Source organism: Oncorhynchus nerka, unplaced genomic scaffold, assembly GCF_034236695.1.
Source record: "Oncorhynchus nerka isolate Pitt River unplaced genomic scaffold, Oner_Uvic_2.0 unplaced_scaffold_1045, whole genome shotgun sequence".
NCBI lineage: Eukaryota > Metazoa > Chordata > Actinopteri > Salmoniformes > Salmonidae > Oncorhynchus > Oncorhynchus nerka.
The window spans coordinates 165,247-187,687 of record NW_027040264.1 but is presented as its reverse complement, the minus strand read 5'-3'; the positions used below and the strand labels follow the sequence as shown (position 1 = coordinate 187,687).

The 22,441-nt window shown below is 60.8% G+C and overlaps 1 protein-coding gene across 3 annotated transcripts in view; it reads left to right on the top strand.

The window, feature by feature from the left end:
- Positions 1 to 22,441, top strand: part of LOC135570195 (palmitoyltransferase ZDHHC7-like) — a 36,783-nt gene that overhangs the window by 8,713 nt on the left and 5,629 nt on the right. For all 3 annotated transcript variants that reach the window (XM_065016303.1, XM_065016302.1, XM_065016301.1), the window contains one exon: positions 12,366 to 12,689. In XM_065016303.1, coding sequence (XP_064872375.1) covers positions 12,372 to 12,689 — 318 coding nt within the window. In that variant the 5' untranslated portion in view covers positions 12,366 to 12,371. The remainder of the gene's footprint in view (positions 1 to 12,365; positions 12,690 to 22,441) is intronic.

The following is a 22,441-nucleotide window of genomic DNA, read 5'->3' as shown; positions in this document are numbered from 1 at the left end:
TTATAGCCTCTAGACTGATAGACATAATGCTTTATAGCCTCTAGACTGATGGACATAATGCTTTATAGCCTCTAGACTGATGGACATAATGCTTTAAAGCCTCTACACTGGACATAATGCTTTATAGCCTCTAGACTGATGGACATAATGCTTTATAGCCACTAGACTGATGGACATAATGCTTTATAGCCTCTAGACTGATGGACATAATGCTTTATAGCCTCTAGACTGATGGACATAATGCTTTATAGCCTCTACACTGATGGACATAATGCTTTATAGCCTCTACACTGATGGACATAATGCTTTATATCCTCTAGACTGATGGACATAATGCTTTATAGCCTCTAGACTGATGGACATAATGCTTTATAGCCTCTACATTTACATTTACATTTAAGTCATTTAGCAGACGCTCTTATCCAGAGCGACTTACAAATTGATGGACATAATGCTTTATAGCCTCTACACTGATGGACATAATGCTTTATAGCCTCTAGACTGATGGACATAATGCCGTATAGCCTCTAGACTGATGGACATAATGCTTTATAGCCTCTAGACTGATGGTCATAATTCTTTATAGCCTCTAGACTGATGGACATAATGCTTTATAGCCTCTAGACTGATGGACATAATGCTTTATAGCCTCTAGACTGATGGACATAATGCTTTATAGCCTCTACACTGATGGACATAATGCTTTATAGCCTCTAGACTGATGGACATAATGCTTTATAGCCTCTAGACTGATGGACATAATGCTTTATAGCCTCTAGACTGATGGACATAATGCTTTATAGCCTCTAGACTGATGGACATAATGCTTTATAGCCTCTAGACGGATGGACATAATGCTTTATAGCCTCTAGACTGATGGACATAATGCTTTATAGCCTCTGACTGATGGACATAATGCTTTATAGCCTCTAGACTGATGGACATAATGCTTTATAGCCTCTAGACTGATGGACATAATGCTTTATAGCCTCTAGACTGATGGACATAATGCTGTATAGCCTCTAGACTGATGGACATAATGCTTTATAGCCTCTAGACTGATGGTCATAATGCTTTATAGCCTCTAGACTGATGGACATAATGCTTTATAGCCTCTAGACTGATGGACATAATGCTTTATAGCCTCTAGACTGATGGACATAATGCTTTATAGCCTCTAGACTGATGGACATAATGCGATGACCCTTACTGTCAGGCAGTAAGCAGGCGCTGGTCAGTGGAACCAGGCAGCAGACAGTAAGCAGGCGCTGGTCAGCAGAACCAGGCAGCAGGTGCTGGTCAGTGGAACCAGGCAGCAGACAGTAAGCAGGTGCTGGTCAGCAGAACCAGGCAGTAAGCAGGCGCTGGTCAGTGGAACCAGGCAGCAGACAGTAAGCAGGCGCTGGTCAGCAGAACCAGGCAGTAAGCAGGCGCTGGTCAGTGGAACCAGGCAGCAGACAGTAAGCAGGTGCTGGTCAGTGGAACCAGGCAGCAGGTGCTTGTCAGTGGAACCAGGCAGCAGACAGTAAGCAGGTGCTGGTCAGCGGAACCAGGCAGTAAGCAGGCGCTGGTCAGTGGAACCAGGCAGTAAGCAGGCGCTGGTCAGTGGAACCAGGCAGCAGACAGTAAGCAGGCGCTGGTCAGTGGAACCAGGCAGCAGACAGTAAGCAGGCGCTGGTCAGTGGAACCAGGCAGCAGACAGTAAGCATGTGCTGGTCAGTGGAACCAGGCAGCAGACAGTAAGCAGGTGCTGGTCAGCGGAACCAGGCAGTAAGCAGGTGCTGGTCAGTGGAACCAGGCAGCAGGCGGTGGTGGTCAGTGGAACCAGGCAGCAGACAGTAAGCAGGTGCTGGTCAGTGGAACCAGGCAGCAGGTGCTGGTCAGCAGAACCAGGCAACAGGTGCTGGTCAGCGGAACCAGGCAGCAGACAGTAAGCAGGTTCTGGTCAGCAGAACCAGGCAGCAGACAGTAAGCAGGTGCTGGTCAGTGGAACCAGGCAGCAGGCGCTGGTCAGTGGAACCAGGCAGCAGACAGTAAGCAGGCGCTGGTCAGTGGAACCAGGCAGCAGGCGCTGGTCAGTTGAACCAGGCAGCAGGCGCTGGTCAGTTGAACCAGGCAGCAGGCGCTGGTGAGTTGAACCAGGCAGCAGGCGCTGGTCAGTTGAACCAGGCAGCAGGCGCTGGTCAGCAGAACCAGGCAGCAGGCGCTGGTCAGCGGAACCAGGCAGCAGGCGCTGGTCAGTGGAACCAGGCAGCAGACAGTAAGCAGGCGCTGGTCAGTGGAACCAGGCAGCAGACAGTAAGCAGGCGCTGGTCAGTGGAACCAGGCAGCTGGTCAGTGGAACCAGGCAGCTGGTCAGTGGAACCAGGCAGCAGGCGCTGGTCAGTGGAACCAGGCAGCAGGTGCTGGTCAGTGGAACCAGGCAGCAGGCGCTGGTCAGTGGAACCAGACAGTAAGCAGGCAGCAGGTGCTGGTCAGCAGAACCAGGCAGCAGGTGCTGGTCAGTGGAACCAGGCAGCAGGTGCTGGTCAGTGGAACCAGGCAGGAGGTGCTGGTCAGCAGAACCAGGCAGCAGACAGTAAGCAGGTGCTGGTCAGCGGAACCAGGCAGCAGGTGCTGGTCAGTGGAACCAGGCAGCAGACAGTAAGCAGGTGCTGGTCAGCAGAACCAGGCAGCAGACAGTAAGCAGGTGCTGGTCAGTGGAACCAGGCAGCAGGTGCTGGTCAGCAGAACCAGGCAGCAGACAGTAAGCAGGTGCTGGTCAGCAGAACCAGGCAGCAGACAGTAAACAGGTGCTGGTCAGTGGAACCAGGCAGCAGGCGCTGGTCAGTGGAACCAGGCAGCAGACAGTAAGCAGGCGCTGGTCAGTGGAACCAGGCAGCAGGCGCTGGTCAGTGGAACCAGGCAGCAGGCGCTGGTCAGTGGAACCAGGCAGCAGACAGTAAGCAGGCGCTGGTCAGTGGAACCAGGCAGCTGGTCAGTGGAACCAGGCAGCAGACAGTAAGCAGGTGCTGGTCAGTGGAACCAGGCAGCAGGTGCTTGTCAGTGGAACCAGGCAGCAGACAGTAAGCAGGTGCTGGTCAGCGGAACCAGGCAGTAAGCAGGCGCTGGTCAGTGGAACCAGGCAGTAAGCAGGCGCTGGTCAGTGGAACCAGGCAGCAGACAGTAAGCAGGCGCTGGTCAGTGGAACCAGGCAGCAGACAGTAAGCAGGCGCTGGTCAGTGGAACCAGGCAGCAGACAGTAAGCATGTGCTGGTCAGTGGAACCAGGCAGCAGACAGTAAGCAGGTGCTGGTCAGCGGAACCAGGCAGTAAGCAGGTGCTGGTCAGTGGAACCAGGCAGCAGGCGGTGGTGGTCAGTGGAACCAGGCAGCAGACAGTAAGCAGGTGCTGGTCAGTGGAACCAGGCAGCAGGTGCTGGTCAGCAGAACCAGGCAACAGGTGCTGGTCAGCGGAACCAGGCAGCAGACAGTAAGCAGGTTCTGGTCAGCAGAACCAGGCAGCAGACAGTAAGCAGGTGCTGGTCAGTGGAACCAGGCAGCAGGCGCTGGTCAGTGGAACCAGGCAGCAGACAGTAAGCAGGCGCTGGTCAGTGGAACCAGGCAGCAGGCGCTGGTCAGTGGAACCAGGCAGCAGGCGCTGGTCAGTGGAACCAGGCAGCAGGCGCTGGTCAGTGGAACCAGGCAGCAGGCGCTGGTCAGTTGAACCAGGCAGCAGGCGCTGGTCAGTTGAACCAGGCAGCAGGCGCTGGTCAGCAGAACCAGGCAGCAGGCGCTGGTCAGTGGAACCAGGCAGCAGGCGCTGGTCAGTGGAACCAGGCAGCATGCGCTGGTCAGTGGAACCAGGCAGCAGACAGTAAGCAGGCGCTGGTCAGTGGAACCAGGCAGCAGACAGTAAGCAGGCGCTGGTCAGTGGAACCAGGCAGCTGGTCAGTGGAACCAGGCAGCTGGTCAGTGGAACCAGGCAGCAGGCGCTGGTCAGTGGAACCAGGCAGCAGGTGCTGGTCAGTGGAACCAGGCAGCAGGCGCTGGTCAGTGGAACCAGACAGTAAGCAGGCAGCAGGTGCTGGTCAACAGAACCAGGCAGCAGGTGCTGGTCAGTGGAACCAGGCAGCAGGTGCTGGTCAGTGGAACCAGGCAGGAGGTGCTGGTCAGCAGAACCAGGCAGCAGACAGTAAGCAGGTGCTGGTCAGCGGAACCAGGCAGCAGGTGCTGGTCAGTGGAACCAGGCAGCAGACAGTAAGCAGGTGCTGGTCAGCAGAACCAGGCAGCAGACAGTAAGCAGGTGCTGGTCAGTGGAACCAGGCAGCAGGTGCTGGTCAGCAGAACCAGGCAGCAGACAGTAAGCAGGTGCTGGTCAGCAGAACCAGGCAGCAGACAGTAAGCAGGTGCTGGTCAGTGGAACCAGGCAGCAGGTGCTGGTCAGTGGAACCAGGCAGCAGGCAGTAAGCAGGCACTGGTCAGTGGAACCAGGCAGCAGACAGTAAGCAGGCGCTGGTCAGCAGAACCAGGCAGCAGGTGCTGGTCAGTGGAACCAGGCAGCAGGTGCTGGTCAGTGGAACCAGGCAGGAGGTGCTGGTCAGCAGAACCAGGCAGCAGACAGTAAGCAGGTGCTGGTCAGCGGAACCAGGCAGCAGGTGCTGGTCAGTGGAACCAGGCAGCAGACAGTAAGCAGGTGCTGGTCAGCAGAACCAGGCAGCAGACAGTAAGCAGGTGCTGGTCAGTGGAACCAGGCAGCAGGTGCTGGTCAGCAGAACCAGGCAGCAGACAGTAAGCAGGTGCTGGTCAGCAGAACCAGGCAGCAGACAGTAAGCAGGTGCTGGTCAGTGGAACCAGGCAGCAGGTGCTGGTCAGTGGAACCAGGCAGCAGGCAGTAAGCAGGCACTGGTCAGTGGAACCAGGCAGCAGACAGTAAGCAGGTGCTGGTCAGTGGAACCAGGCATTAGACAGTAAGCAGGCGCTGGTCAGTGGAACCAGGCAGCAGGCGCTGGTCAGTGGAACCAGGCAGCAGACAGTAAGCAGGCGCTGGTCAGTGGAACCAGGCAGCAGGCGCTGGTCAGTGGAACCAGGCAGCAGACACTGGTCAGTGGAACCAGGCAGCAGGCAGTAAGCAGGCGCTGGTCAGTGGAACCAGGCAGCAGGCGCTGGTCAGTGGAACCAGGCAGCAGGTGCTGGTCAGCAGAACCAGGCAGCAGACAGTAAGCAGGTGCTGGTCAGTGGAACCAGGCAGCAGGTGCTGGTCAGCAGAACCAGGCAGCAGACACTGGTCAGTGGAACCAGGCAGCAGGCAGTAAGCAGGCGCTGGTCAGTGGAACCAGGCAGCAGGCACTGGTCAGTGGAACCAGGCAGCAGGCAGTAAGCAGGCGCTGGTCAGTGGAACCAGGCAGCAGGCGCTGGTCAGTGGAACCAGGCAGCAGACAGTAAGCAGGCGCTGGTCAGCGGAACCAGGCAGCAGGCAGTAAGCAGTCGCTGGTCAGCAGAACCAGGCAGCAGGCAGTAAGCAGGCGCTGGTCAGCAGAACCAGGCAGCAGGTGCTGGTCAGTGGAACCAGACAGCAGGTGCTGGTCAGTGGAACCAGACAGCAGGTGCTGGTCAGCGGAACCAGGCAGCAGGTGCTGGTCAGCAGAACCAGGCAGCAGGTGCTGGTCAGTGGAACCAGACAGCAGGTGCTGGTCAGTGGAACCAGGCAGCAGGTGCTGGTCAGCAGAACCAGGCAGCAGACAGTAAACAGGTGCTGGTCAGCGGAACCAGGCAGCAGGTGCTGGTCAGTGGAACCAGGCAGCAGGTGCTGGTCAGCAGAACCAGGCAGCAGACAGTAAGCAGGTGCTGGTCAGCAGAACCAGGCAGCAGACAGTAAGCAGGTGCTGGTCAGTGGAACCAGGCAGCAGACAGTAAGCAGGTGCTGTTCAGCAGAACCAGGCAGCAGACAGTAAGCAGGTGCTGGTCAGTGGAACCAGGCAGCAGGTGCTGGTCAGTGGAACCAGGCAGCAGACAGTAAGCATGCGCTGGTCAGTGGAACCAGGCAGCAGGCGCTGGTCAGCAGAACCAGGCAGCAGGCAGTAAGCAGGCGCTGGTCAGCAGAACCAGGCAGCAGGCGCTGGTCAGCAGAACCAGGCAGCAGGCAGTAAGCAGGCGCTGGTCAGTGGAACCAGTCAGCAGATAGTAAGCAGGCGCTGGTCAGTGGAACCAGACAGTAAGCAGTAAGCAGGCGCTGTTCAGTGGAACCAGGCAGCAGGTGCTGGTCAGTGGAACCAGGCAGCAGGCGCTGGTCAGCAGAACCAGGCAGCAGGCAGTAAGCAGGCACTGGTCAGTGGAACCAGGCAGCAGACAGTAAGCAGGCGCTGGTCAGTTGAACCAGGCAGCAGACAGTAAGCAGGCGCTGGTCAGTGGAACCAGGCAGCAGACAGTAAGCAGGTGCTGGTCAGTGGAACCAGGCAGCAGGCGCTGGTCAGTGGAACCAGGCAGCAGGCGCTGGTCAGTGGAACCAGGCAGCAGACAGTAAGCAGGCGCTGGTCAGTGGAACCAGGCAGCAGGCGCTGGTCAGCAGAACCAGGCAGCAGGCGCTGGTCAGTGGAACCAGGCAGCAGGCAGTAAGCAGGCGCTGGTCAGTGGAACCAGGCAGCAGGCGCTGGTCAGCAGAACCAGGCAGCAGGCGCTGGTCAGTGGATCCAGGCAGCAGGCGCTGGTCAGTGGAACCAGGCAGTAAGCAGTAAGCAGGCGCTGGTCAGTGGAACCAGGCAGCAGACAGTAAGCAGGTGCTGGTCAGTGGAACCAGGCATTAGACAGTAAGCAGGCGCTGGTCAGCAGAACCAGGCAGCAGGCGCTGGTCAGTGGAACCAGGCAGCAGGCAGTAAGCAGGCGCTGGTCAGTGGAACCAGGCAGCAGGCGCTGGTCAGCGGAACCAGGCAGTAAGGCGCTGGTCAGTGGAACCAGGCAGCAGACAGTAAGCAGGTGCTGGTCAGTGGAACCAGGCAGCAGACAGTAAGCAGGTGCTGGTCAGTGGAACCAGGCAGCAGACAGTAAGCAGGTGCTGGTCAGTGGAACCAGGCAGCAGGCGCTGGTCAGTGGAACCAGGCAGCAGACAGTAAGCAGGCGCTGGTCAGTGGAACCAGGCAGCAGACAGTAAGCAGGTGCTGGTCAGTGGAACCAGGCAGCAGGCGCTGGTCAGTGGAACCAGGCAGCAGACAGTAAGCAGGCGCTGGTCAGCAGAACCAGGCAGCAGGTGCTGGTCAGCAGAACCAGGCAGCAGGCGGTGGTCAGTGGAACCAGGCAGCAGACAGTAAGCAGGCGCTGGTCAGTGGAACCAGGCAGCAGACAGTAAGCAGGTGCTGGTCAGTGGAACCAGGCAGCAGACAGTAAGCAGGTGCTGGTCAGTGGAACCAGGCAGCAGGCAGTAAGCAGGCGCTGGTCAGTGGAACCAGGCAGCAGGCGCTGGTCAGTTGAACCAGGCAGCAGGCGCTGGTCAGTTGAACCAGGCAGCAGGCGCTGGTCAGTTGAACCAGGCAGCAGGCGCTGGTCAGCAGAACCAGGCAGCAGGCGCTGGTCAGTGGAACCAGGCAGCAGGCGCTGGTCAGTGGAACCAGGCAGCAGGCGCTGGTCAGTGGAACCAGGCAGCAGACAGTAAGCAGGCGCTGGTCAGTGGAACCAGGCAGCAGACAGTAAGCAGGCGCTGGTCAGTGGAACCAGGCAGCTGGTCAGTGGAACCAGGCAGCTGGTCAGTGGAACCAGGCAGCAGGCGCTGGTCAGTGGAACCAGGCAGCAGGTGCTGGTCAGTGGAACCAGGCAGCAGGCGCTGGTCAGTGGAACCAGACAGTAAGCAGGCAGCAGGTGCTGGTCAACAGAACCAGGCAGCAGGTGCTGGTCAGTGGAACCAGGCAGCAGGTGCTGGTCAGTGGAACCAGGCAGGAGGTGCTGGTCAGCAGAACCAGGCAGCAGACAGTAAGCAGGTGCTGGTCAGCGGAACCAGGCAGCAGGTGCTGGTCAGTGGAACCAGGCAGCAGACAGTAAGCAGGTGCTGGTCAGCAGAACCAGGCAGCAGACAGTAAGCAGGTGCTGGTCAGTGGAACCAGGCAGCAGGTGCTGGTCAGCAGAACCAGGCAGCAGACAGTAAGCAGGTGCTGGTCAGCAGAACCAGGCAGCAGACAGTAAGCAGGTGCTGGTCAGTGGAACTAGGCAGCAGGTGCTGGTCAGTGGAACCAGGCAGCAGGCAGTAAGCAGGCACTGGTCAGTGGAACCAGGCAGCAGACAGTAAGCAGGCGCTGGTCAGCAGAACCAGGCAGCAGGTGCTGGTCAGTGGAACCAGGCAGCAGGTGCTGGTCAGTGGAACCAGGCAGGAGGTGCTGGTCAGCAGAACCAGGCAGCAGACAGTAAGCAGGTGCTGGTCAGCGGAACCAGGCAGCAGGTGCTGGTCAGTGGAACCAGGCAGCAGACAGTAAGCAGGTGCTGGTCAGCAGAACCAGGCAGCAGACAGTAAGCAGGTGCTGGTCAGTGGAACCAGGCAGCAGGTGCTGGTCAGCAGAACCAGGCAGCAGACAGTAAGCAGGTGCTGGTCAGCAGAACCAGGCAGCAGATAGTAAGCAGGTGCTGGTCAGTGGAACCAGGCAGCAGGTGCTGGTCAGTGGAACCAGGCAGCAGGCAGTAAGCAGGCACTGGTCAGTGGAACCAGGCAGCAGACAGTAAGCAGGCGCTGGTCAGTGGAACCAGGCAGCAGGCGCTGGTCAGTGGAACCAGGCAGCAGACAGTAAGCAGGCGCTGGTCAGCGGAACCAGGCAGCAGGCAGTAAGCAGTCGCTGGTCAGCAGAACCAGGCAGCAGGCAGTAAGCAGGCGCTGGTCAGCAGAACCAGGCAGCAGGTGCTGGTCAGTGGAACCAGACAGCAGGTGCTGGTCAGTGGAACCAGACAGCAGGTGCTGGTCAGTGGAACCAGGCAGCAGGTGCTGGTCAGCAGAACCAGGCAGCAGGTGCTGGTCAGTGGAACCAGACAGCAGGTGCTGGTCAGTGGAACCAGGCAGCAGGTGCTGGTCAGCAGAACCAGGCAGCAGACAGTAAACAGGTGCTGGTCAGCGGAACCAGGCAGCAGGTGCTGGTCAGTGGAACCAGGCAGCAGGTGCTGGTCAGCAGAACCAGGCAGCAGACAGTAGGGTGCTGGTCAGCAGAACCAGGCAGCAGACAGTAAGCAGGTGCTGGTCAGTGGAACCAGGCAGCAGACAGTAAGCAGGTGCTGTTCAGCAGAACCAGGCAGCAGACAGTAAGCAGGTGCTGGTCAGTGGAACCAGGCAGCAGGTGCTGGTCAGTGGAACCAGGCAGCAGACAGTAAGCATGCGCTGGTCAGTGGAACCAGGCAGCAGGCGCTGGTCAGCAGAACCAGGCAGCAGGCAGTAGCAGGCGCTGGTCAGCAGAACCAGGCAGCAGGCGCTGGTCAGCAGAACCAGGCAGCAGGCAGTAAGCAGGCGCTGGTCAGTGGAACCAGTCAGCAGATAGTAAGCAGGCGCTGGTCAGTGGAACCAGACAGTAAGCAGTAAGCAGGCGCTGGTCAGTGGAACCAGGCAGCAGGTGCTGGTCAGTGGAACCAGGCAGCAGGCGCTGGTCAGCAGAACCAGGCAGCAGGCAGTAAGCAGGCACTGGTCAGTGGAACCAGGCAGCAGACAGTAAGCAGGCGCTGGTCAGTGGAACCAGGCAGCAGACAGTAAGCAGGCGCTGGTCAGTGGAACCAGGCAGCAGACAGTAAGCAGGTGCTGGTCAGTGGAACCAGGCAGCAGGCGCTGGTCAGTGGAACCAGGCAGCAGGCGCTGGTCAGTGGAACCAGGCAGCAGACAGTAAGCAGGCGCTGGTCAGTGGAACCAGGCAGCAGGCGCTGGTCAGTGGAACCAGGCAGCAGGCGCTGGTCAGTGGAACCAGGCAGCAGACAGTAAGCAGGAGCTGGTCAGTGGAACCAGGCAGCAGACAGTAAGCAGGTGCTGGTCAGTGGAACCAGGCAGCAGGCGCTGGTCAGCGGAACCAGGCAGTAAGGCGCTGGTCAGCAGAACCAGGCAGCAGGCAGTAAGCAGGCGCTGGTCAGTAGAACCAGGCAGCAGGCAGTAAGCAGGCGCTGGTCAGTGGAACCAGGCAGCAGGCGCTGGTCAGTGGAACCAGGCAGCAGACAGTAAGCAGGCGCTGGTCAGCGGAACCAGGCAGCAGGCAGTAAGCAGTCGCTGGTCAGCAGAACCAGGCAGCAGGCAGTAAGCAGGCGCTGGTCAGTGGAACCAGGCAGCAGGCGCTGGTCAGCGGAACCAGGCAGCAGGCGCTGGTCAGCAGAACCAGGCAGCAGGCGCTGGTCAGTGGAACCAGGCAGCAGGCAGTAAGCAGGCGCTGGTCAGTGGAACCAGGCAGCAGGCGCTGGTCAGCAGAACCAGGCAGCAGGCGCTGGTCAGTGGATCCAGGCAGCAGGCGCTGGTCAGTGGAACCAGGCAGTAAGCAGTAAGCAGGCGCTGGTCAGTGGAACCAGGCAGCAGACAGTAAGCAGGTGCTGGTCAGTGGAACCAGGCAGCAGACAGTAAGCAGGTGCTGGTCAGTGGAACCAGGCAGCAGACAGTAAGCAGGTGCTGGTCAGTGGAACCAGGCAGCAGGCGCTGGTCAGTGGAACCAGGCAGCAGACAGTAAGCAGGCGCTGGTCAGTGGAACCAGGCAGCAGACAGTAAGCAGGTGCTGGTCAGTGGAACCAGGCAGCAGGCGCTGGTCAGTGGAACCAGGCAGCAGACAGTAAGCAGGCGCTGGTCAGCAGAACCAGGCAGCAGGTGCTGGTCAGCAGAACCAGGCAGCAGGCGGTGGTCAGCAGAACCAGGCAGCAGGTGCTGGTCAGCAGAACCAGGCAGTAAGCAGGCGCTGGTCAGTGGAACCAGGCAGTAAGCAGGCGCTGGTCAGTGGAACCAGGCAGCAGGCGCTGGTCAGCAGAACCAGGCAGCAGACAGTAAGCAGGCGCTGGTCAGCGGAACCAGGCAGCAGACAGTAAGCAGGCGCTGGTCAGTGGAACCAGGCAGCAGACAGTAAGCAGGCGCTGGTCAGTGGAACCAGGCAGCAGACAGTAAGCAGGCGCTGGTCAGTGGAACCAGGCAGCAGGTGCTGGTCAGTGGAACCAGGCAGCAGACAGTAAGCAGGCGCTGGTCAGTGGAACCAGGCAGTAAGCAGGCGCTGGTCAGTGGAACCCAGGCAGCAGGCAGTAAGCAGGCGCTGGTCAGTGGAACCAGGCAGCAGACATTAAGCAGGTGCTGGTCAGTGGAACCAGGCAGCAGGCAGTAAGCAGGCGCTGGTCAGTGGAACCAGGCAGCAGACAGTAAGCAGGCGCTGGTCAGTGGAACCAGGCAGCAGACAGTAAGCAGGCGCTGGTCAGCAGAACCAGGCAGCAGGCAGTAAGCAGGTTCTGGTCAGTGGAACCAGGCAGCAGACAGTAAGCAGGTTCTGGTCAGTGGAACCAGGCAGCAGACAGTAAGCAGGCGCTGGTCAGTGGAACCAGGCAGTAAGCAGGTGCTGGTCAGTGGCAGCAGACAGTAAGCAGGTGCTGGTCAGTGGAACCAGGCAGCAGACAGTAAGCAGGCGCTGGTCAGTGGAACCAGGCAGCAGGTGCTGGTCAGCAGAACCAGGCAGCAGACAGTAAGCAGGCGCTGGTCAGCAGAACCAGGCAGCAGGCAGTAAGCAGGTGCTGGTCAGTGGAACCAGGCAGCAGGCAGTAAGCAGGTGCTGGTCAGTGGAACCAGGCAGCAGGCGCTGGTCAGTGGAACCAGGCAGCAGACAGTAAGCAGGCGCTGGTCAGTGGAACCAGGCAGCAGACAGTAAGCAGGTGCTGGTCAGTGGAACCAGGCAGCAGACAGTAAGCAGGTGCTGGTCAGTGGAACCAGGCAGCAGGCAGTAAGCAGGCGCTGGTCAGTGGAACCAGGCAGCAGGCGCTGGTCAGTGGAACCAGGCAGCAGGCGCTGGTCAGTTGAACCAGGCAGCAGACAGTAAGCAGGTGCTGGTCAGTGGAACCAGGCAGCAGACAGTAAGCAGGTGCTGGTCAGCGCAACCAGGCAGTAAGCAGGCGCTGGTCAGCGGAACCAGGCAGCAGGGCTCTAACTGGGCCTTGTGCTTTGGGAGTTGAGAGTTCAAGGTTGACTCACCTCTGGGTGTATGACTGATGTTTTAGGGGAGACCGAGAGAAGCTTCAGAAGGATTTATTCAAAGATTCTACCACATTCAGTCCAAATAAAGTCCAATAGTTTGCCTGTGGTCCTGTCGTTAATGGACTTGACAGCACAGCAAGGGTGGAACACTATTTTGTGGAGCTGTGAAATAGACTTTTGGTAAATGACTATTTCTGATGCCTTTTCTCTCCATCTCTGTCCTCTCCTTCCTTCCAGTGCAGGATGCAGTCTTCAGGCCACCGGCAGCGTGACACAGAGCAGCACCAACCCCTGCTGTCAGCTGACGATGACCCTGAGGCTGGGGCACGCCCTCTGTGTCCTCCGGCTGACCAGGACGGCCTGTGGTTTATCCAGGACAGCTGTGGTATAGTCTGTGGTGTGGTGACCTGGTTGTTGGTCCTCTACGCTGACTTTGTGGTCAATCTGGTGATGCTGCTGCCAAACAAGAGCTTGTGGTACTCCGTGATCAACGGAGCGCTGTTTAACTTCCTGGTCGTCATGGCGCTGGCCTCGCATCTACGGGCCATGCTGTCAGACCCGGTGAGAAGTTGGAGGGGGGGGGGAGGGAGCAGACGGAAGGAGAGACAAGACAGGAGGAAGGAAGGAGAGACAAGATAGGGGGAGGAAGGGGAGACAAGACAGGGGGGAGGAAGGGGAGACAAGACAGGGGGAGGAAGGAGACAAGACAGGGGGAGGAAGGGGAGACAAGACAGGGGGAGGAAGGGGAGACAAGACAGGGGGAGGAAGGAGAGACAGGACGGGGGGAGGAAGGAGAGACGGGACGGGGGAGGAAGGAGAGACGGGACAGGGGGAGGAAGGAGAGACGGGACAGGGGGAGGAAGGAGAGACAAGACGGGGGAGGAAGGAGAGACAGGACGGGGAGGAAGGAGAGACGGGACGGGGGAGGAAGGAGAGACGGGACGGGGGAGGAAGGAGAGACGGGGACGGGGGAGGAAGGAGAGACAGGACGGGGGAGGAAGGAGAGAGACAGGATAGGGGAGGAAGGAGAGACGGGACAGGGGGGAGGAAGGAGAGACGGGACAAGGGGGAGGAAGGGAGAGACGGACAAGGGGGAGGAAGGAGAGACGGGACAGGGGGAGGAAGGAGAGACGGGACAGGGGGAGGAAGGAGAGACAAGATGGGGGAGGAAGGAGAGACGGGACGGGGAGGAAGGAGAGACGGGACGGGGAGGAAGGAGAGACGGGACGGGGGAGGAAGGAGAGACGGGACAGGGGGGAGGAAGGAGAGATGGGACAGGGGGGAGGAAGGAGAGACGGACAGGGGGAGGAAGGAGAGACGGGACAGGGGGAGGAAGGAGAGACAAGATGGGGAGGAAGGAGAGACAGGACAGGGGGAGGAAGGAGAGACGGGACAGGGGGAGGAAGGAGAGACAAGACAGGGAGGAGGAAGGAGAGACAAGACCATGGGGAGGAAGGAGAGACAAGACCATGGGGAGGAAGGAGAGACAAGACAGGGAGGAGGAAGGAGAGACAAGACGGGGAGGAAGGAGAGACCAGACGGGGGAGGAAGGAGAGACCGGACAGGGGGAGGAAGTAGAGACGGACAGGGGGGAGGAAGGAGAGACAGGACGGGGGAGGAAGGAGAGACGGGACGGGGAGGAAGGAGAGACGGGACAGGGGGAGGAAGGAGAGACGGGACAGGGGGGAGGAAGGAGAGACGGGACAGGGGGAGGAAGGAGAGACGGGACAGGGGGAGGGAAGGAGAGACGGACCATGGGGAGGAAGGAGAGACAAGACCATGGGGAGGAAGGAGAGACAAGACCATGGGGAGGAAGGAGAGACAAGACAGGGAGGAGGAAGGAGAGACAAGACCATGGGGAGGAAGGAGAGACAAGACAGGGAGGAGGAAGGAGAGACAAGACGGGGGAGGAAGGAGAGACCAGACGGGGGGAGGAAGGAGAGACCGGACAGGGGGAGGAAGTAGAGACGGGACAGGGGGAGGAAGGAGAGACAAGATGGGGGAGGAAGGAGAGACGGGACAGGGGGAGGAAGGAGAGACGGGACGGGGGGAGGAAGGAGAGACGGGACGGGGGAGGAAGGAGAGACAGGACGGGGGGAGGAAGGAGAGACAGGATAGGGGAGGAAGGAGAGACGGGACAGGGGGAGGAAGGAGAGACGGACAAGGGGGAGGAAGGAGAGACGGGACAAGGGGGAGGAAGGAGAGACGGACAGGGGGAGGAAGGAGAGACGGGACAGGGGGAGGAAGGAGAGACGGGACAGGGGGAGGGGAAGGAGAGACGGGACGGGGGAGGAAGGAGAGACGGGACGGGGGAGGAAGGAGAGACGGGACGGGGAAGGAAGGAGAGACGGGACAGGGGGGAGGAAGGAGAGACGGGACAGGGGGGAGGAAGGAGAGACGGGACAGGGGGAGGAAGGAGAGACGGGACAGGGGGAGGAAGGAGAGACAAGATGGGAGGAAGGAGAGACAGGACAGGGGGAGGAAGGAGAGACGGGACAGGGGGAGGAAGGAGAGACGGGACAGGGGGAGGAAGGAGAGACGGGACAGGGGGAGGAAGGAGAGACGGGACAGGGGGAGGAAGGAGAGACGGGACAGGGGGAGGAAGGAGAGACGGGACAGGGGAGGAAGGAGAGACGGGACAGGGGGAGGAAGGAGAGACAAGATGGGAGGAAGGAGAGACAGGACAGGGGGAGGAAGGAGAGACGGGGACAGGGGGAGGAAGGAGAGACGGGACAGTGGGGAGGAAGGAGAGACGGGACAGGGGGGGAGGAAGGAGAGACGGGACAGTGGGGAGGAAGGAGAGACGGGACAGGGGGAGGAAGTAGAGACGGGACAGGGGGAGGAAGGAGAGACAAGATGGGGGAGGAAGGAGAGACAGGACAGGGGGGAGGAAGGAGAGACGGGACAGGGGGAGAGAAGGAGAGACGGGACAGGGGGGAGGAAGGAGAGACGGGACAGGGGGAGGAAGGAGAGACGGGACAGGGGGGAGGAAGGAGAGACGGACAGGGGGAGGAAGGAGAGACGGGACAGGGGGAGGAAGGAGAGACGGGACAGGGGGAGGAAGGAGAGACGGACAGGGGGGAGGAAGGAGAGACCGGACAGGGGAGGAAGGAGAGACCGGACAGGGGGAGGAAGTAGAGACGGGACAGGGGGAGGAAGTAGAGACGGGACAGGGGGAGGAAGGAGAGACAAGACCATGGGGAGGAAGGGAGAGACAAGACCATGGGGAGGAAGGAGAGACAAGACCATGGGGAGGAAGGAGAGACAAGACAGGAGGAGGAAGGAGAGACAAGACGGGGAGGAAGGAGAGACCAGACGGGGGGAGGAAGGAGAGACCGGACAGGGGGAGGAAGTAGAGACGGGACAGGGGGGGAGGAAGGAGAGACAGGACGGGGGGAGGAAGGAGAGACGGGACGGGGGGAGGAAGGAGAGACGGGACAGGGGGAGGAAGGAGAGACGGGACAGGGGGAGGAAGGAGAGACGGGACAGGGGGAGGAAGGAGAGACGGGACAGGGGGAGGAAGGAGAGACGGGACAGGGGGAGGAAGGAGAGACAAGATGGGGAGGAGGAAGGAGAGACAAGACGGGGAGGAAGGAGAGACCAGACGGGGAGGAAGGAGAGACCGGACAGGGGGGAGGAAGTAGAGACGGGACAGGGGGAGGAAGGAGAGACAAGATGGGGGAGGAAGGAGAGACGGGACAGGGGGGAGGAAGGAGAGACGGGACGGGGAGGAAGGAGAGACGGGACGGGGGAGGAAGGAGAGACAGGACGGGGGGGGAGGAAGGAGAGACAGGATAGGGGAGGAAGGAGAGACGGGACAGGGGGAGGAAGGAGAGACGGGACAAGGGGGGAGGAAGGAGAGACGGACAAGGGGAGGAAGGAGAGACGGACAGGGGGAGGAAGGAGAGACGGGACAGGGGGAGGAAGGAGAGACGGGACAGGGGGAGGAAGGAGAGACGGGACGGGGGAGGAAGGAGAGACGGACGGGGGAGGAAGGAGAGACGGGACGGGGAAGGAAGGAGAGACGGGACAGGGGGAGGAAGGAGAGACGGGACAGGGGGAGGAAGGAGAGACGGGACAGGGGGAGGAAGGAGAGACGGGACAGGGGGAGGAAGGAGAGACAAGATGGGGAGGAAGGAGAGACAGGACAGGGGGAGGAAGGAGAGACGGGACAGGGGGAGGAAGGAGAGACGGGACAGGGGGGAGGAAGGAGAGACGGACAGGGGGAGGAAGGAGAGACGGGACAGGGGGAGGAAGGAGAGACGGGACAGGGGGAGGAAGGAGAGACGGGACAGGGGGAGGAAGGAGAGACGGGACAGGGGGAGGAAGGAGAGACAAGATGGGGAGGAAGGAGAGACAGGACAGGGGGAGGAAGGAGAGACGGGACAGGGGGGAGGAAGGAGAGACGGGACAGTGGGGAGGAAGGAGAGACGGGACAGGGGGGAGGAAGGAGAGACGGGACAGTGGGGAGGAAGGAGAGACGGGACAGGGGGAGGAAGTAGAGACGGGACAGGGGGGGGAGGAAGGAGAGACAAGATGGGGGAGGAAGGAGAGACAGGACAGGGGGAGGGAAGGAGAGACGGGACAGGGGGAGGAAGGAGAGACGGGACAGGGGGAGGAAGGAGAGACGGGACAGGGGGGAGGAAGGAGAGACGGGACAGGGGGAGGAAGGAGAGACGGGACAGGGGGAGGAAGGAGAGACGGGACAGGGGGAGGAAGGAGAGACGGGACAGGGGGAGGAAGGAGAGACGGGACAGGGGGGAGGAAGGAGAGACCGGACAGGGGGAGGAAGGAGAGACCGGACAGGGGGAGGAAGTAGAGACGGGACAGGGGGAGGAAGTAGAGACGGGACAGGGGGAGGAAGGAGAGACAAGACCATGGGGAGGAAGGAGAGACAAGACCATGGGGAGGAAGGAGAGACAAGACCATGGGGAGGAAGGAGAGACAAGACAGGGAGGAGGAAGGAGAGACAAGACGGGGAGGAAGGAGAGACCAGACGGGGGGAGGAAGGAGAGACCGGACAGGGGGAGGAAGTAGAGACGGGACAGGGGGAGGAAGGAGAGACAGGACGGGGGAGGAAGGAGAGACGGGACGGGGGAGGAAGGAGAGACGGACAGGGGGAGGAAGGAGAGACGGGACAGGGGGAGGAAGGAGAGACGGGACAGGGGGAGGAAGGAGAGACGGGACAGGGGGGAGGAAGGAGAGACGGGACAGGGGGAGGAAGGAGAGACAAGATGGGGGAGGAAGGAGAGACGGGACAGGGGGGAGGAAGGAGAGACAAGATGGGGGAGGAAGGAGAGACGGGACAGGGGGAGGAAGGAGAGACGGGACGGGGGAGGAAGGAGAGACGGGACGGGGGGGAGGAAGGAGAGACAGGATAGGGGAGGAAGGAGAGACAGGACGGGGAGGAAGGAGAGACGGGACGGGGGAGGAAGGAGAGACGGGACAGGGGGAGGAAGGAGAGACGGGACAGGGGGAGGAAGGAGAGACGGGACAGGGGGAGGAAGGAGAGACGGACAGGGGGAGGAAGGAGAGACGGGACAGGGGGAGGAAGGAGAGACAAGATGGGGAGGGAAGGAGAGACAGGACAGGGGGAGGAAGGAGAGACGGGACAGGGGAGGAAGGAGAGACGGGACAGTGGGGAGGAAGGAGAGACGGGACAGGGGGGAGGAAGGAGAGACGGACAGTGGGGAGGAAGGAGAGACGGGACAGGGGGAGGAAGTAGAGACGGGACAGGGGGGAGGAAGGAGAGACAAGATGGGGAGGAAGGAGAGACAGGACAGGGGGAGGAAGGAGAGACGGGACAGGGGGAGGAAGGAGAGACGGGACAGGGGGGAGGAAGGAGAGACGGGACAGGGGGAGGAAGGAGAGACGGGACAGGGGGAGGAAGGAGAGACGGACAGGGGGAGGAAGGAGAGACGGGACAGGGGGAGGGGAAGGAGAGACGGGACAGGGGGAGGAAGGAGAGACGGACAGGGGGAGGAAGGAGAGACCGGACAGGGGGAGGAAGGAGAGACCGGACAGGGGGGAGGAAGTAGAGACGGGACAGGGGGAGGAAGTAGAGACGGGACAGGGGGAGGAAGGAGAGACAAGACCATGGGGAGGAAGGAGAGACAAGACCATGGGGAGGAAGGAGAGACAAGACCATGGGGAGGAAGGAGAGACAAGACAGGGAGGAGGAAGGAGAGACAAGACGGGGAGGAAGGAGAGACCAGACGGGGGGAGGAAGGAGAGACCGGACAGGGGGAGGAAGTAGAGACGGGACAGGGGGGAGGAAGGAGAGACAGGACGGGGGAGGAAGGAGAGACGGGACGGGGAGGAAGGAGAGACGGGACAGGGGGAGGAAGGAGAGACGGGACAGGGGGAGGAAGGAGAGACGGGACAGGGGGAGGAAGGAGAGACGGGACAGGGGGAGGAAGGAGAGACGGGACAGGGGGAGGAAGGAGAGACAAGATGGGGAGGAAGGAGAGACGGGACAGGGGGAGGAAGGAGAGACAAGATGGGGAGGAAGGAGAGACGGGACAGGGGGAGGAAGGAGAGACGGGACGGGGGAGGAAGGAGAGACGGGACGGGGGGAGGAAGGAGAGACAGGATAGGGGAGGAAGGAGAGACAGGACGGGGGGAGGAAGGAGAGACGGGACGGGGGAGGAAGGAGAGACGGGACGGGGAGGAAGGAGAGACGGGACAGGGGGGAGGAAGGAGAGACGGGACAGGGGGGGAGGAAGGAGAGACGGGACAGGGGGAGGAAGGGAGAGACAAGATGGGGAGGAAGGAGAGACAGGACAGGGGGAGGAAGGAGAGACGGACAGGGGGAGGAAGGAGAGACGGGACAGGGGGAGGAAGGAGAGACTGGACAGGGGGAGGAAGGAGAGACAAGACTGGGGAGGAAGGAGAGACCAGACGGGGGGAGGAAGGAGAGACCGACAGGGGGGGAGGAAGGAGAGACGGGACAGGGGGGAGGAAGGAGAGACAAGATGGGGAGGAAGGAGAGACAGGACAGGGGGAGGAAGGAGAGACGGGACAGGGGGAGGAAGGAGAGACGGGACAGGGGGAGGAAGGAGAGACGGGACAGGGGGAGGAAGGGAGAGACGGGACAGGGGGGAGGAAGGAGAGACGGGACAGGGGGAGGAAGGAGAGACCAGACGGGGGGAGGAAGGAGAGACCGGACAGGGGGAGGAAGGGAGAGACCGGACAGGGGGAGGAAGTAGAGACGGGACAGGGGGGAGGAAGGAGAGACAAGACCATGGGGAGGAAGGAGAGACAAGACCATGGGGAGGAAGGGAGAGACAAGACCATGGGGAGGAAGGAGAGACAAGACCATGGGGAGGAAGGAGAGACAAGACCATGGGGAGGAAGGAGAGACAAGACCATGGGGAGGAAGGAGAGACAAGACAGGGAGGAGGAAGGAGAGACCGGACAGGGGGAGGAAGTAGAGACGGGACAGGGGGAGGAAGGAGAGACGGGACGGGGAGGGGAAGGAGAGACGGGACGGGGAGGAAGGAGAGACGGACAGGGGGAGGAAGGAGAGACGGGACAGGGGGAGGAAGGAGAGACGGGGACAGGGGGAGGAAGGAGGAGACGGGACAGGGGGAGGAAGGAGAGACGGGACAGGGGGAGGAAGGAGAGACGGGACAGGGAGGGAAGGAGAGAGACAGGGGAGGACAGGGGACGGAGGAAGGAAGGAGAGACGGGACAGGGGGAGGAAGGAGAGACGGGACAGGGGGAGGAAGGAGAGACGGACAGGGGGGAGGAAGGAGAGACAAGACAGGGGGAGGAAGGAGAGACAAGACCATGGGGAGGAAGGAGAGACAAGACCATGGGGAGGAAGGAGAGACAAGACTCATGGGGAGGAAGGAGAGACAAGACCATGGGGAGGAAGGAGAGACAAGACCATGGGGAGGAAGGAGAGACAAGACCATGGGGAGGAAGGAGAGACAAGACCATGGGGAGGAAGGAGAGACAAGACAGGGAGGAGGAAGGAGAGACAAGACGGGGAGGAAGGAGAGACCAGACGGGGGGAGGAAGGGAGAGACCGGACAGGGGGAGGAAGTAGAGACGGACAGGGGGAGGAAGGAGAGACAAGATGGGGGAGGAAGGAGAGACGGACAGGGGGAGGAAGGAGAGACGGGACATGGGGGAGGAAGGAGAGACGGGACAGGGGGGAGGAAGGAGAGACGGGACAGGGGGAGGAAGGAGAGACGGGACAGGGGGAGGAAGGAGAGACGGGACAGGGGGAGGAAGGAGAGACGGGACAGGGGGAGGAAGGAGAGACGGGACAGGGGGAGAAGAGAGACAAGACGGGGGAGGAAGGAGAGACCAGACGGGGGGAAGGAGAGACAAGACAGGGGGAGGAAGGAGAGACAAGACGGGGGAGGAAGGGAGAGACCAGACGGGGGAGGAAGGAGAGACCAGACCATGGGGAGGAAGGAGAGACAAGACCATGGGGAGGAAGGAGAGACAAGACCATGGGGAGGAAGGAGAGACAAGACCATGGGGAGGAAGGAGAGACAAGACCATGGGGGGAGGAAGGAGACAAAGACCATGGGGAGGAAGGAGAGACAAGACAGGGAGGAGGAAGGAGAGACAAGACCATGGGGAGGAAGGAGAGACAAGACCATGGGGAGGAAGGAGAGACAAGACCATGGGGAGGAAGGAGAGACAAGACCATGGGGAGGAAGGAGAGACAAGACCATGGGGAGGAAGGAGGAGGACAGGGAGGAGGAAGGAGAGACAAGACGGGGAGGAAGGAGAGACCAGACGGGGGAGGAAGTAGAGACGGGACAGGGGGAGGAAGGAGAGACGGGACGGGGGAGGAAGGAGAGACGGGACGGGGGAGGAAGGAGAGACGGGACAGGGGGAGGAAGGAGAGACGGGACAGGGGGAGGAAGGAGAGACGGGACAGGGGGAGGAAGGAGAGACGGGACAGGGGGAGGAAGGAGAGACAAGATGGGGGGAGGAAGGAGAGACGGGACAGGGGGAGGAAGGAGAGACGGGACAGGGGGAGGAAGGAGAGACGGGACAGGGGGAGGAAGGAGAGACGGGACAGGGGGAGGAAGGAGAGACAAGACTGGGGGGAGGAAGGAGAGACCAGACGGGAGGAAGGAGAGACCGGACAGGGGGAGGAAGTAGAGACGGGACAGGGGGGAGGAAGGAGAGACAAGATGGGGAGGAAGGAGAGACAGGACAGGGGGAGGAAGGAGAGACGGGACAGGGGGAGGAAGGAGAGACGGGACAGGGGGAGGAAGGAGAGACAAGGGACAGGGGGAGGAAGGAGAGACGGGACAGGGGGGAGGAAGGAGAGACGGGACAGGGGGAGGAAGGAGAGACGGGACAGGGGGAGGAAGGAGAGACCAGACGGGGGAGGAAGGAGAGACCAGACAGGGGGAGGAAGGAGAGACCGGACAGGGGGGAGGAAGGAGAGACGGGACAGGGGGGAGGAAGGAGAGACAAGACCATGGGGAGGAAGGAGAGACAAGACCATGGGGAGGAAGGAGAGACAAGACCATGGGGAGGAAGGAGAGACAAGACCATGGGGAGGAAGGAGAGACAAGACCATGGGGAGGAAGGAGAGACAAGACCATGGGGAGGAAGGAGAGACAAGACCATGGGGAGGAAGGAGAGACAAGACCATGGGGAGGAAGGAGAGACAAGACAGGGAGGAGGAAGGAGAGACAAGACGGGGAGGAAGGAGAGGACCAGACGGGGGAGGAAGGAGAGACCGGACAGGGGGGGGGAAGTAGAGACGGGACAGGGGGGAGGAAGGAGAGACAAGATGGGGGAGGAAGGAGAGACGGGACAGGGGGAGGAAGGAGAGACGGGACAGGGGGGAGGAAGGAGAGACGGACAGGGGGAGGAAGGAGAGACGGGACAGGGGGAGGAAGGAGAGACGGGACAGGGGGAGGAAGGAGAGACAAGACGGGGGAGGAAGGAGAGACCAGACGGGGGAGGAAGGAGAGACCGGACAGGGGGAGGAAGTAGAGACGGGACAGGGGGAGGAAGGAGAGACAAGACAGGGGGAGGAAGGAGAGACAAGACAGGGGGGGAGGAAGGAGAGACAAGATGGGGGAGGAAGGAGAGACCAGACGGGGGGAGGAAGGAGAGACAAGACCATGGGGAGGAAGGAGAGACAAGACCATGGGGAGGAAGGAGAGACAAGACCATGGGGAGGAAGGAGAGACAAGACCATGGGGAGGAAGGAGAGACAAGACCATGGGGAGGAAGGAGAGACAAGACAGGGAGGAGGAAGGAGAGACAAGACCATGGGGAGGAAGGAGAGACAAGACCATGGGGAGGAAGGAGAGACAAGACCATGG